The sequence below is a fragment of the Hyperolius riggenbachi genome, chromosome 3 (genome assembly GCF_040937935.1).
Source record: "Hyperolius riggenbachi isolate aHypRig1 chromosome 3, aHypRig1.pri, whole genome shotgun sequence".
Classification (NCBI taxonomy): Eukaryota; Metazoa; Chordata; class Amphibia; order Anura; family Hyperoliidae; genus Hyperolius; species Hyperolius riggenbachi.
The window spans coordinates 123,554,746-123,570,443 of NC_090648.1; the positions used below are offsets into that span (position 1 = coordinate 123,554,746).

Below are 15,698 nucleotides of genomic sequence, written 5' to 3' on the forward strand. Positions count from 1 at the left end.
TCTTTCCTGTAGGCTGTTTATGTCTGAGGAGATGACCAATCTTGTGGTGATACATTGGTGTGGCCTGATCCTGGACCTGACTGCGGGATACCTTCTCTTCTTCGATGTCACGCGCCCATTGGCTTTGTTCTTTGTTTCTTATTTCCACTGTATGAACTCCCAGTTATTTAGTATTGGTAAGTGGACATAGTATGGGTGTCGGAAATTGCCACTAGTAGAATATCGGCAAAATTACTAATACCCTTCTATTGGAAGGGGATAATTCCGATCTGTACATTTTACCGATATTGTACTATTGGTAAACCTAACGCTATTCTCACACAGAGCCCTCCCGTTACTGAGGCCTAACACGAACCAATCCCCCCACTTTTTCCATTCACTCATCATCCTGATTGCTATGAGAATTAGTCTGGATATCATATCAGACTTCCTGGTCAGTAGAGGCAATCGGCACAGTACTCAGTACCGGATTATATTTCAAAGTTTAAACAATTCAGAGTGGTGTTTTAGAGAGGAGGGCATACTGTTAGGCATTTTATTGTATTGAACTGTAATTGATGACAGGAAATGATGAAGTCTCTCTAATGGAAAGAGACAGCAATACATTTTTTTTGTAGTGCTGGGTAGAATTAAGCCCTCTGTTAGGTTTTTTTTTTTTTTTATTGCTGCCAAAGAGATGCCCCGTATACATTTCTCCCACTTCCTGCACTTTCACTAGTGACAAAACGTTAGGGAACTCTTATAGTACTGCCATGTTTATTTCCTGTTAAGCAATACCAGTTGCCTAATGGCCCATACTCACGGGCTACAATTGTCGCCGCAACACGCGGCGCGCGCGTGTTGCGGCGACAGGTCGCCTGTGAGTATGGGCCGTTGCACGCGCGCGCACCCCGAACCGTCGCTTGTCGCTGCTGTCGCCGGGCGATTGGCGTGGTCAACTCCGCCGCAGCTGTTGCTAGTCCGCGTGAGTATGCGGACTAGCGATAGCAACCTCTTACTCCAATACGGCGCTTCCGGCGGCGGGGGAGGAACGTCGGCGACAGCTTCCGTCGCAGAGCTGGTCCCTCTTCCACGTGTGTACGCGGAGGGACCTGGCGACGAGCTGTCGCCGGCCTGTCGCGCACACGCTCACGTGTGCTGGCGACAGGCCACTTTTGCAGCCCGTGAGTACGGGCCATTAGATACTGCTGATCTCTTTGGCTGTAGTACTGTCTGAATCACACACCTAAAACATGTGGCTAATTCAGTCAGAGCACATCTCCTGCATGCTTGTTCAGGGTCTACAGCTAAAAGTATTAGAGGCAGAGAATCACCAGGATAGCCAGGCAATTTGCAAAGTTTAAAAGGAATTCAATATGTCAGCCACCATATCTCTCTCAGCTCAGGTGGGCTTTAAACCTAAGAAAAGGTTTCGGTTGGAACCTCATGTTTCCTGTTTGTCATCTTTTTCTTGCTGTTAGTTCACCTTCTAGGTTAATGTATTTGTTAATAACTGTGAATCCCTCATCTCGTCTTTGCAGGAATGTTCTCCTACACCATGCTGGCCACCAGCCCTCTCTTCTGTTATCCTGACTGGCCACGACGACTTGTGTCCAGAATGCCCCGCTGCCTGCACTGGGCTCTGCCCCACACTCAGCCCCCACAGAGGAGCCCCGAGTGTGTTTACTCTGGACAGAAGGGGAAGGGAGCCGCCCAGCTTGGGCTGCGACAGAAACTGGGTGCCTTCTTCACAGTGGTGTACATATTAGAGCAGCTGTTCCTGCCTTACTCACACTTCATTACACAGGTGGGATTACATTTACTGTTATTTTGGATTTCTATAAAGCCAGCATCTTCCATGGCACTATACAATAGAGAATACCCACTATGTACAACTACATGAATAATGATGGGTTACAGGGAGATAGCTAGGTCACCTAACGTACTGCATGTTGAGGTGAAAAATAGCAGTAATGAAACACACTAGGAGAGAGAGCCCTGTCTACTCAAGCTTACAATCTAAGTCGTTAAAGAGACCCTGTACTGAAAAAAAAGTCCTCTGGAGGGTACTTACCTCGGGAGGGGGAAGCCTTAGGGTCCCAATGAGGCTTCCCCCATCCCTGTAGCTGCAGGCAGTCCAGCACTGGCTCCCCCAAAGCGACCAGCTAGATATATTTACCTTCCCTGGCTCCAGCGGGTGCCGCTGTTGCGGCTCTCAGCCGGGAAATAGAAAGAAATAGCCAATCTCTGTCGGATCCGCTCAAGGAGACTTGCACCTGCGCAGTAGAGCGGCCTGACAGCGATCGGCTATCTCCTCCTATCTCCGAGTGGAGAGCCGATACTGCGCCTGCGCTGGAGCCGGGAAGGTAAATATTTACAACCCGCTGTTCGGAAGGGCACAGCGAGACCGCCATAGGACACAGGAGGACGGGGGAAGCCTCGATAGGATCGGGAGGCTTCCCTACCCGAGGTGAGTACCCCCCAGGGGAACTTTTTCTCGTTACAGGTTTTCTTTAAGGGATAGAAACAACAGGTAAAGAGAGGCTGTGTACAAATTGATAGTGTGGCGGTTGGTGGTTGATTAGTGTCATGCGATAGTAATTATCGAATCGGATGGTTGATCAGCCTCCAAGTTGATAGATATATGGGCACCTTAAAGGAACTCTCTGTCCTGGTGATCCAGTGCTGGAAGCCCCTGAACCCCATGTGCGGCAATATTAACCTTTCTGGCTCCGGCGCAGGCGCAGTAGAAGCTTTCCGATGGGCTCAGACGACTCCCACCTGTGCAGTAGAGCGGACCCAATCGAGCTTGGCTATTTCCAGCGGAGCCCATCAGAAAGCTGCTACTATGCCAGCGCTGGAGCCTGAAAGGTTAATATTGCTGCTGCGCCTGCACAGTGCTTGTCGGGGGGAGTTTCTGGGGAGCCAGTGCTGGATCCCCGAGGCTACAGAGGACGGGGAACCCTCATTAGGATCCTGAGGCTTCCCCTCCTGAGGTAAGTACTCCATAGGCATACATACGGTATAATCATGCCACCGGGAGATTTGGGCGCAGGGTAAAGCCTATATATGGCTTACCGTGCTCCTGCACAAGTCCCGGCGGCGTTAATTACTATTCCCCCTCTAGGCCGCCATGGATAGTGGGGGAAAGATGTAATTCGGCTTCCAGCTATTGCTGGCAGCCATATTACATTGTTTTTATCGTAATTTGTGCTCCATCTTCTGACGGCACCCAAATTACTCACCGAGGGCCGCTATAGCTGTAATTCCTATTATGGCCTATTGTGGCATCGGCTGTGCCTAAGTCTCCGGCGCTGCTTTCACTGCGCTCCCCCCATAGGGGTTGTTTTTCGTTACAGGTGTACTTTAGGAGTAGCTTTAAAGAGGAGCTGTCAGCCATACTATCTCAGGGAAAAAAATCAAATATATAAGTAGATAAATACTTGCTCTACTTACATAACATATGTATTACACTGTCCACGTTATGATTCCTGTGAATTTTATAAAGGAAAAGTAGAGAATCCTATTCTAGACAGTTTCCATATTTACTGTGGCTATTTTGAAGCCAGTCCTGATGTAATATCCGCCCTTAGTCTCCTCTGCCTGATTTGCCCGCCCTTCACTGTAGAAAGTGCATTGTTTCAGCCTGAGAAATTTTGGCCAATCAGAGAGGAACAGAGGTGTGGGAGGGGAAAACAGGAGGGAAAGACTTAAAGAGAATCTGTACTCTAATATTCTTACACTAAAAAGCATACCATTCTATTCCTTATTTTCTCCTGTGCCCCTCTGTGCTGTTTCTGCCACTCTCTGCTGCAATCCTGGCTTATAATTAACAGTTTTAGGCAGTGTTTACAAACAAACTAACCAGCGTGTGATAGGCTCACATAAACAGAGTGTGTGAGTCATACAGAGTGTGCAGGGGGCCTGCAGAGGGTGTGTATCGCTTCTATCCAATCACAAGCAGCCTTGCACATTCCACACATTCAAGCCTTAGCCCAACAGACACGACAGAGGAAAGGAGATAAGATTTATTACAGAGACAGTGCAATTAGGAAAGGCTGCAGTAAGCCAGAGCACATTAGAACAGGCATAGGAACTTATAGGATAGAAGAACTAAGGCTGAAAAATTTGTTACAGAGTCTCTTTAAAATTAACACTTGTATTTATCATAGATGCCCACTAGAGGTCACTTTCACCTCACATCACAAATGCATCAATTCTCCATAGAAGATGGGCCTGAATAATAATGTACAAGACTTTTCTGAAGTGTCTACAGTGGCAATATCTGTTTTCCAGCAATTGCGGGCCTTGTAATTGTCTGCTTTTATGTGGTAAAATATTGCAGTGATGGAAACCTAGTGTAGGTTAATGAAAGGTTAGTACAATTAGCCAGTGTGTGAATGGAGTCTTATGCTCATCATGCCGTGGATGCTGCATGCAACTGCCATCACATAACCACCACTTCACTTAACTCTCATCAGCCCTGACTGTGATCTGATATGACCGTGGTGAGAGTAGCAAATCCTAACCACTGCAGAGTAGAAAGTGTGTGGAATTTAACATGGGCCAGATTTGCTGGATCACTTCTGATACCCCCACTGAAGATGCTTGGAGATCTCTGCAGATGTTTGAGTTAAAGTGTACCTGAGATGGGCTTACTAAAAGATGATACTTACCTGGAGCTTCCTCCAGCCCCATGACCACCGATGCGTCCCTCGCCGTCCTCCTGAGTGCCTCGGCTGCAATAGGCTCCGGTAGTCTAGCTCAGCTGCACCAGTCGGCTCTTCTGCACATGCACAAAGGGGCTGCACATGTGCAGAAGAGTGACTGGCGCGAATGAGCCAGATTACCAGAGCTTATTGCAGCTGAACAGAGACACTCAGGACAGCGAGGGACACATCGGTGCTCATGGGGCTGCAGGAAGCTTCAGGTAAGTATCATCTTTTAGTAAGCCCATTTCTGGTTTACTATACGGCTGCAATACACTACAAAGTTTTTGCTTATTAGACAAAACTTCTAATTGATTGTAAATTGAGGTTGATTTAAACATTTGCAGTAGATATCATGGTAAATATTAATGGCTGGCATCGATCGAAAGATTGATGCTGGTCTTTAGTTGGTCAGGCTATAATCGATTGTTGGATTGATCAAAAACAAAATTGAGTGATAATGGTATGGCCAGCTTAAATCAGACTTAGTAAGTACAATTCACCACACTGAAAGCAATGCAAGTATAATTTTGACTTCCTAAGGCCTTGTACACACCATACAATTTCTCCTCAGATCAATGGGTCAAATTGATCATTTAAGACAGGTCCAATCGGCTCCTATTCAATAACGGGATCGATTTTCCTATCGCTACTGCACAATGGATCCCATTATTGATCGGAGCTGATCGGACCTGTCATAAATTATTGATTCAACCTGTTGATCGGATGGGAAATTGCATGGTGTGTACCAGGCTTTAAACAGAAGGTATTTGCAAACAATCAGCTTCACATGAGCAAGAAATGTTCTAAATCCAGCCATACACTAGCAGACTTTCTCCATATACAGGATCTTCTAAAAAAAATTAGCATATTGTGATAAAGTTCATTATTTTCTGTAATGTACTGATAAACATTAGACTTTCATATATTTTAGATTCAAATATACACACCTGAAGTAGTTCAAGCCTTTTATTGTTTTAATATTGATGATTTTGGCATACAGCTCATGAAAACTCAAAATTCCTATCTCAAAAAATTAGCATATTTCATCCGACCAATAAAAGAAAGTGTTTTTAAAACAAAAAAAGTCAACCTTAAAATAATTATGTTCAGTTATGCACTCAATACTTGGTCGGGAAACCTTTTGCAGAAATGACTGCTTAAATGCGGCGTGGCATGGAGGCAATCAGCCTGTGGCACTGCTCAGGTGTTATGGAGGCCCAGGATGCTTCGATAGCGGCCTTAAGCTCATCCAGAGTGTTGGGTCTTGCGTCTCTCAACTTTCTCTTCACAATATCCCACAGATTCTCTATGGGGTTCAGGTCAGGAGAGTTGGCAGGCCAATTGAGCACAGTAATACCATGGTCAGTAAACCATTTACCAGTGGTTTTGGCACTGTGAGCAGATGCCAGGTCATGCTGAAAAATGAAATCTTCATCTCCATAAAGCTTTTCAACAGATGGAAGCATGAACCCACTTTTGACCCAGAAACAGCGGCAGAAGCGCCTGACCTGGGCTACAGAGAAGCAGCACTGGACTGTTGCTCAGTGGTCCAAAGTGAATGAAAGCAACTTTTACATGTCATTCGGAAATCAAGGTGCCAGGGTCTGGAGGAAGACTGGGGACTTGGGGATTGGGAAATGCCAAAATGCCTGAAGTCCAGTGTCAAGTATCCACAGTCAGTGATGGTCTGGGGTGCCATGTCAGCTGCTGGTGTTGGTCCACTGTGTTTTATCAAGGGCAGGGTCAATGCAGCTAGCTACCAGGAGATTTTGGAGCACTTCATGCTTCCATCTGCTGAAAAGCTTTATGGAGATGAAGATTTCATTTTTCAGCATGACCTGGCACCTGCTCACAGTGCCAAAACCACTGGTAAATGGTTTACTGACCATGGTATTACTGTGCTCAATTGGCCTGCCAACTCTCCTGACCTGAACCCCATAGAGAATCTGTGGGATATTGTGAAGAGTAAGTTGAGAGAAGCAAGACCCAACACTCTAGATGAGCTTAAGGCCGCTATCGAAGCATCCTGGGCCTCCATAACACCTGAGCAGTGCCACAGGCTGATTGCCTCCACGCCACGCCGCATCGAAGCAGTCATTTCTGCAAAAGGATTCCCAACCAAATATTGAGTGCATAACTGAACATAATTATTTGAAGGTTGACTTTTTTTGTATTAAAAACACTTTTCTTTTATTGGTCGGATGAAATATGCTAATTTTCTGAGATAGGAAATTTGGGTTTTCATAAACTGTAAGCCAAAATCATCAATATTAAAACAATAAAAGGCTTGAACTACTTCAGTTGTGTGTATTTGAATCTAAAATATATGAAAGTCTAATGTTTATCAGTACATTACAGAAAATAATGAACTTTATCACAATATGCAAATTTTTTTAGAAGATCCTGTATATCCCTGTCTGATCCACATATGACCAGGGAGGGATCTATTATTGCCGCACACTGCACACTCAGCATCAAGTCTATTAAAGATCAATAAAACTGCAGCTCCCCCAGGTTATCCCCCTCTTATGCTTCTCCCTGGGGCCTCATGCCGAGTATTGGTGCAGCCCATATCCTGTGACCTGGCAGTGTATGAGGTTATGTACACTGCCGCTGGGTCACTGCAGGCACTGGTAGATGTCGGCAGCACAGAGGAAGGAGCACGCTGGCTGGAGAGGTGCGTGTGAAAGCACTTCGCTGGGCTAATACTTTGCATGGGCCCTAGGGAGAAGCATTAGCAGGGGAACATGTCACCAGTAGACCATTTAAATCCATCCTGTGAGATCAGTAATGTTGGTAGATTTCTGAAATTAATCAAAATTACGATTGGGCTGCATGTTGAGGCAACAATCCTCATCAGATTGGATCACAGTAAGTCAATCTGCTGAGGAATGTCTCATAGTGTATGAGAACCTTAACTCACAGACCCAATCTTATTAGACAGGTTGGCCACAACACTGGTCTCCATGCAGCAGAACTTGTTGCTAAGAATTGTTTCTAAACTGTCACCGGAAGCTATCGCTAATGATCGTGTTGGGTGACAACTTTAGCAAATGTGTTATGTAACCCAAGAGATAACAAATGCTGCAGGGCAGGGTGGAGGGTGCACAGTGGGGTTACTGATGATTTGTGATATTTTGCCTTTTAAAGGTCATTGGAACTGTTAGGGGTATGGTGGCTGCCATATTTATTTTCTTCTAACCAATACCAGTTGCCTGGCAGTCCTGCTGATCTTTGGCATACTTCAGTCAGAGCATGTGATCTGCATGCTTGTTCAGGGTCTATGGCTAAAAGTATTAAGGTGGCCACTAACGGTCCAATTTCTAGCGAAAAATCGTTAGAGCGATCAGAAATTCTGATTGGAAGTGAAATATTGTAATACATCGTTCACTACACCATCAACGAACCAATCTTTGTTTCCTATCTATCGCAACCAACAAGAAAATTCAAATTTTGGTTCGACGAAAATTCATTCGGACGACATTTTTTTCACTCGTTCATAATCGATTGTGTCCATCAACTGAGGTTATTTACAACCAATCCGATCAGACTTTCTGATCCCTCAACCAATTTTTGCTAGAGATTGGACAGTTAGTGGCCACCTTTAGAGGCAGATGATTAGCAGGACTGCCAAGAAACTGGTATCGTTTAGAGGAAATAAATATGGCAGCCTCCACATCCCTCTCAGTCCATGTGTCCTTTAAGGAACAAAATCTATGGTATATTGAATGTGAATTTTTGAGTTAGGCCACCTATTTAAGCTTTCTTCATGGAAAATCTAGTGACACTAGCAACAGATGAATTTTACAGATTGGAAAGTTTTGGTTGAATGATGCAGAATGTAACATACTTTAGAAGAAAATTGGGTGAAAATGGACTGGTAATGCTCCAATGGAAAACTTTGTAAACATCACATGATGCTGGCTGGTCAATGAGAGGGTATATGAAAATCAGTCACTTGGGTGGGAGGAGCCTGCACTCTGCTACTAATTGTAATAGGAAGAGTTTTCTGCCTTGAAGGTGGTGTATTTGTTTTAATGGACAGGGCCGGTTCTATCATGAAGCAATGTGAAACACTTGCATCAGGCGTAGAGATTAAAGGGGCAGCATTCTTGTACTGTCTGTTTACATTCACTTACAGCATTTAGAGTAGGAGGAGAGTGAGCGAAGTGAAGAGGTAATCGTTGGGGAAAAGCAGCTTCTTGTGCTGTGTGAGGAGTCTGACAGTGAGTGAGGAGGGGGGAGGCAGGAGATCAGCAGTGTTTCATTTGAATTAAATAAATCAGAGTAAATGGTCGGGTGCTGTGTGATCATTCCAAATCGGGAAAAGGAGGTCACATCCTCACAAGTTTGCCTCAGGCAGCAAAAAGTCTTGGACCAGCCCTGCCGATGGAACATTATGAAATGGCTTTTCTAATGTGCCACTGGATCCCACATCCATTTCCAGATCAGACGCAGCACTTGTGCTGTTGCAAAGCTTCAGTCAGATCGCTATAGCCCTGCACAATTATAGGGATTCTGATGCATGCTATGAAACACTGCTGCATGCCTTTCAGAATCTGGTGGTTGGATAGTGTACTTGTTAAGGGCTCTTCCTCTGACACAGGAAAACTGGGTTTAAATCTCGGCTCTTCCTGTTCAGTAAGCCAGCACCTATTCAGTAGGAGACCTTAGGCAAGACTCCCTAACACTGCTACTGGCTACTGAGCGCGCACCCGTGGCTGCAGCTCTGGCGCTTTGAGTCTGACAGGAGAAAAGCGCAATATAAATGTTATTTGTCTTGTATCGGCAAGCAATTTAGACAGCATGCTGGTGTCTGAATAGGTAGCGTTACCCCATCCGGCTTGCATGTGGGGAAATGCTGTGTGTTCGTATTGAGGAAATGGGGTGGGCCCTATAAGTAACTACTGGCAGTATTTTGTCAGTAAAGGTGTAAAATACAATCTGAGGAGCTTTACCAGTATTTCATAATTAGAGCTTGTTAGACTTGGAAAACAGGTGAGTGCGTCTTACCAGTCTCTTGCAATTCCAAAGGCCTCTTAAAGAGAATCTGTATTGTTAAAATCGCACAAAAGTAAACATACCAGTGCGTTAGGGGACATCTCCTATTACCCTGTGACACAATTTCGCCGCTCCTCGCCGCATTAAAAGTGGTTAAAAACAGTTTTAAAAAGTTTGTTTATAAACAAACAAAATGGCCACCAAAACAGGAAGTAGGTTGATGTACAGTATGTCCACACATAGAAAATACATTCATACACAAGCAGGCTGTATACAGCCTTCCTTTTGAATCTCAAGAGATCATTTGTGTGTTTCTTTCCCCCTGCATCTCTCATGCACTGAAGTTTCAGGCTGCTCTTTTCTTCCTGCAAACAGCTTTTCCCTTGTCTGTAATTCTTCAGTATGTGAAAGCCCAGCCAGCTCAGAGGACGATTTATCCAGCTTGTAAAAGATAAGAGAGAAGCTGCTCTAATCCTAAATAACACACAGGCAGTGTGCATAGAGTGGCCTGGAAGGGGGCGTTCATAGCAGAACCACAACACTGAAGAACTTGGCAGCCTTGCAGACACAGGCCGACAAGTCTGACAGGGGAAAGATACATTGATTTATTACAGAGACTGTGATAGTACAAAGTGCTGCAGTAAGCCAGAACACATTAGAATAGCTTTTTGAACTTGTAGGATGATAAAAAACAGGATGCAATTTTTGTTACAGAGTCTCTTTAAAACATGTAAGATTTTTTAATGAAATTATTTACATCTTATGGACCATCCCTATAGGAACCGAGGTAATACAGATTTTCTGGTAACTTTGTGTGAATTTGTTCAACTTGAAAATGGACCAATTGAATGCGGTTACAGCTGCATATGATTGGTCCATTTTCAAACTGCATAAGCTTGAATGAAATTACCATAATACTTGCATTTACTGAGAATTCTCAGCATCTTCTTGACTATAACACATGGACTTTCCCTTGCACACTTGTTATGAGAGCCGTGTGTTAACTGTTTCCTATGAGATGTGAACGGCCTTGCAAATTATAAACAGTCCCTTATCTGTCCCCGTAATGTGTGGTCAGTCACGTATGACTTTGCTGTGTTATGCAAGACTAAATAACCGTAAATAACAGCCTCCTGTGACATGTGAGTGATCGCCTGAAATAAGTGTACTTTTCCTATCAGACTTCTGTGACCTCTAATGGAACTATAATGTGTGATCATTAAAGACATTCATAGACATTATACTTTGGTTGGCTGAACCATCTGCACAGCAGCACTGCTAATAACAACTGCTGCATGTCAGCATGAAATTTAATCAGTCTGTTTCTAGTTTTTTCCCTCCTTTATTGTGTCTATACTAATGAGCTGTGAGAGCAACAGCACTAACAGTTTCTTGTGGCTATCTAGTGTAAACACTCTCTTCTCAGGGGAGCTTAGAGGCAGAGATAATACTATAGTGCCCCAAGCAACTGTCAAATGTTACTCTGCAGATGAGGTCCTTTTCAGAATTTGCAAAAAGTTATGACAGTCACCACAAAACAGAGAGACTTTTTCATAAGCAATGTGCAATGATGGAGGCTTCTTCCAGCCCCTAGAAGTCTCTGTATCAATTGGTGCAGTTCCACTGTCATCCAGTTGCCAGCTGACCTGTTCATAGTGGCCGGTGACTTTGGCTGCTTCTGCACGTGCACAGACATGCCGGAGCGCAGTTCTGCTCTCGTGGCCGGAAGCATTCTGTGCAGAACGTTCCCAGCTTTGGGAGCGTGACTGCCACGTGCGCGCACATGTGCAGAAGCAGTTAGCCACTGCAGAGGGGACAGCTGACGACTGGGTGACTGTGGAATGGCGGTGAGGGACCCAGAGATTTCTAGGGACTCGGAGAAGCCCCAGGTAAGTATAGCTGCAATACTTTACTACTACTCATGTATCCTTTAAGAATTGACCCCTTAATCAGGAGTGAAATAGTAGTTGGTGCTCCATTACAGCTCTAGCCCATCCCCCCCCCCTGGTTTCGCAGGGGCGGCTCCCCTGTAGTTACACCCCTGATCTGTGCTGTAACATGTATTGCATACAGTAGATTACAATCACTGTGTCTCTCTCCCTAGGGTTACAATAACTGGACAAACGGCCTGTACGGGTATTCCTGGGACATGATGGTGCATTCCCGCTCTCACCAGCATGTGAAGATCACTTACAAGGATGGAGTCACTGGAGAGATTGGATATCTGAACCCGGGGGTGAGTGAGTGAGTGGCCACCTGTGTCGGGGGGGAAGCGATGCTGATGTTGGATATTATTTTGTTGTCCTCCATGTAAGCATTGGATGTCAGGCTACATTAGGTTTTATGCTTAAAGAGAACCAGAGACGAAGCACCCTCCTGTATTTTACCATATATATCAATAGGATCATGACAGTAAACGCCTACTCTGCTCTTTGTTTAATTTTTCATTGCTCAGTCTTCTTGTTATCAGCTCTGATAAAATCCCTGACTGAGCATTCAGCCTATCTTTGCCCTGGAATGATTATAGCTGAGTCAGTCTTCTGTGATGTCTTTTCAAGCCCAAGCCTGCCCCCTTGTGGCTCTGCTCTCCTGCTACAAGGATACATAGCAGGAAATCAGAGCCAGAGGGGGGCAGGCTTGGGCTTGAAAAGACACCAGAGAACACAGACTCAGCTATAATGATTCTTGAGCAAAGCCAGACTAAATGCTCAGTCAGGGATTTTATCAGGGCTGAAACAAGCAAGCTGAACAGTGAAGAATGAAACAGAGAGCAGTGTAGGTGTTTTCTCTAATGTTCCCACTGATATATATGGTAAAATACATGAGGGTGCTTCGTCTCTGGTTCTTTGTACATTTTTGTGGCCCCACCAAAGGTGGCGGCATGCAAAGCACACTGCAGCAAAAAAATGGGTAACACACACACACACGCTGCGTAGCTCTGGTCACCATGGCTACTTCTGGCCGGTGCCACTAATGCAATAAGACATTCCAGCCGGAAGTAACCATGGTGACAAGATACTAAGCGGCCGGAAGCAGAGTGGTGAGATTCAGCGCTGGAGCGGAGCCATGTGAGAGGTGCCCCTCTAAAGTGAGTCCCCAAGCAGGGGCTTGCCTTGCTTTTCCTCTGGCGGTGCCCCTGGTTTTATGGACTTACTTTATGGAAACAAATAACCATTCGAGGGAAGTTTTGAGAAGTTTACAAACACTAATTCATTTTCAGCTTCTGCATCAAGAATTGCTCCAAGAATGTAATGTGATTCCTGTATTTGAATTTGTGTCATTCTTATTTACCTGACAACAAAGACAGCACTTTGCTTTGCCATATTGGCCCTTTGCTTTGCGATATCGGCCCTTTGCTTTGCCATATCGCCCCTGAACAAAGCAAAGCCGGCCAGTAGAAGCTAGATATATGATGAAATAATACATTGGGCTTGATTCACAAAGCGGTGCAAAGTGTTTGCACGCTGGTGAAAAGCCGTGATAAAAAGAAACTCGCGCGAAATTCCCGCGTGCATAACTTTGCACGCGCAATCGCGCAGCGTGCAGTTAGCGTGCAGCACCCATTAAACCCTTTGCGCGATCAGCAGCACAAAGCGGTGATAACTCAGCTAGTACAAAGGTTATCATGTCTAAAGTCTTTTAGGCGTGATAACTGGGTTATCACCGCTTTGTGAATCAGGCCCATTATCTGAGGATGTCTTCAGTGGAAACTCAATGTCAGTTTTGTAGCTGTAATACACTATGGCTACATTCACAGTGGGGTGTTGCGGTGCAATGAAACAGCCACATTGTAACACGGAACATCTCATTCCAGTGCGTGACTTTCATAGTGCCGTCTAATGATGTGCTGCATCCCAACGCACTGCTTGCTGCTCATACAATGTGTGGCGCGATTTTCCCATTCCATTAAGCTGTGTTCCTGCTTTTACAGGGAATGCCACGCCCACTGCGAACGTAGCCCTAGTGAGTATGTGACTGTAACTTAATTCTCAAAAAAAAAAGGTTTTGCACGGCCAAATCGCACAGCTAATGCAGCCGCCAACGGGAGGATGGAGAGGACGCCGAGGGACCTCATGAGCTATGGAGGGCTGGAGGAAGCCCCCAAGTAAGATCAGTATTATTCCATTTTTTAGGTCTGTTCAGGGTCACTATTTAAAAAAAGTTTTCCGTTAAAGTGTAACTGTCGGGCATAAAATCAAAATTCAATTCTTTATTTTTATCTGGTAAACAAATAATAAGGATGCTAATCAGGCAATTCAAAAGTTAAAATCACTATTACTTTTCTTGCTGATAAATGATCATTCCGCAGTTTACCTGAATCTTATTTGGTACGTTGCCGCACAAAGGAAGTTGCAGGGCATGCTGGGTTGTCCTTTTGTGCTTCTGTACATTAGTTTAGCCTGAGGGGAAATAAAGAAGCAAATAAAGACAACCCAGCATGCCCTGCAACTTTCTTTTTGCGGCAAAGTACCAAATAAAAGTCCGGTAAACTGGGGAATGATCATTTATAAACAAGAAAAGTAATAGTGATTTTAACTTTTGGATTGCCTGGTTAGCATGCGTATTACTTGTTTACCAGATAAAAATAAAGAATTGATTTTTGATTTTATGCCCGACAGTTACACTTTAAAGAGAAACCGTAACCAAGAATTGAACTTCATCCCAATCCGTAGCTGACACCCCCTTTCCCATGAGAAATCTTTTTCCTTTTCACAAACGGATCATCAGGGGGCTCTGTATGGCTCATATTGTGGTGAAACCCCTCCCATAGTGTGATGTCAGGACCATGGTTCTGACATCACACTGTGGAATCCTTGTTGCATTGTGGGAAATAACAGCTGTTTCCAACTGCCAAAAAAAGCAAGCAGCATCTCCTTCCACTGACATCACCTGCCAGCAGTAAAAATGTCACCATGAAGTAGAAAGATTTTACAATGGGCAAACACTGACTAAATCATTTATACATCATTATTGTAATATTGAAGCACTTTTTTATTACAATATTTTCACTGGAGTTCCTCTTTAAGTTGATCTTTTAGAAGTTACTGTCACGCCACATAATGTAAGCAAGGACAGAAACAATCCTCTCACCATTTTGTGTTGAAGCTGTGGAGCTCCTGCTGCCCGGATACACTTTATGCAAGCTTGACTTTCTCTCCTTTTGGGTAAATCCTTCCCAGCCCAGTGCAAAGCACTCTGTTGGTCTCTGAGTCTCTAGCATTGGGTTATTGAACTGCTGGGAATGGAGATTAGAACAGGATTGGAGATTTCACAGCAGTAACATCACAATTTTACCACTTTATGGGCTTGATTCACTAAGACAAATAGCACGCCTTATCCAAATGAACACGCCTTATCAGAGTATCATAGCAAGCGCTACGAACTTATGCCAGCTAATTGGCAATGACGAGAGCTCCACTTGTCCTGCCCTGAACCCCTGCGGGTCCGTAGCGCTCGCTATGCTACTCTGATAAGGCGTATCAACTTTGATAAGGCGTTATCTCTGATAAGGCATGTTATTTGTCTTAGTGAATCAAGCCCTATGTGACAATTTTTACATTTAGGCTAGATTCACAGTGGTCAGTTATGCATTATAATGAGTGTGACCTGCAATGGAGACTGGACATAGATTTTTTACAAATCCTGCATGAAGTGGGTCAGAATAATGCCATTTGTTACAACGTAGTACTGAGAAGAGGCCCATAGAATTGTATGGGCAGTGAGCTGACATGCATGACCGAACCCCCAGCACTGTCCCCCCTTCCCCAAGTGTAAAATGTGGTCAACCCCCTGCCCCGCCGGAGCCTTGTTCATGAAAACTTTACCTGTCGGTGTACCCCACTGGCTCCGGGCTCTGTCCTATACACACACCTCTCGTGGTTGCTGGCGTATATGTGGTCGCGTGTGTGGGGGTACATTTTACACTATGGCGAACAGTGTCGGGAGCGATGAGGCGGCGTAGCCGATTCCCAAGAGATTTCATGGGAATCGGCCAGCAGTGTATGG

At 44.8% G+C, this 15,698-nt stretch overlaps 1 protein-coding gene across 1 annotated transcript in view; it reads left to right on the plus strand.

The window, feature by feature from the left end:
• GGCX (gamma-glutamyl carboxylase) overlaps positions 1-15,698 on the plus strand; it is a 75,386-nt gene that overhangs the window by 40,074 nt on the left and 19,614 nt on the right. Inside the window, exons 7-9 of the mRNA XM_068274874.1 lie at positions 13-176; positions 1,521-1,786; positions 11,797-11,928. Of these exons, the coding sequence (XP_068130975.1) occupies positions 13-176; positions 1,521-1,786; positions 11,797-11,928 (562 nt within the window). The remainder of the gene's footprint in view (positions 1-12; positions 177-1,520; positions 1,787-11,796; positions 11,929-15,698) is intronic.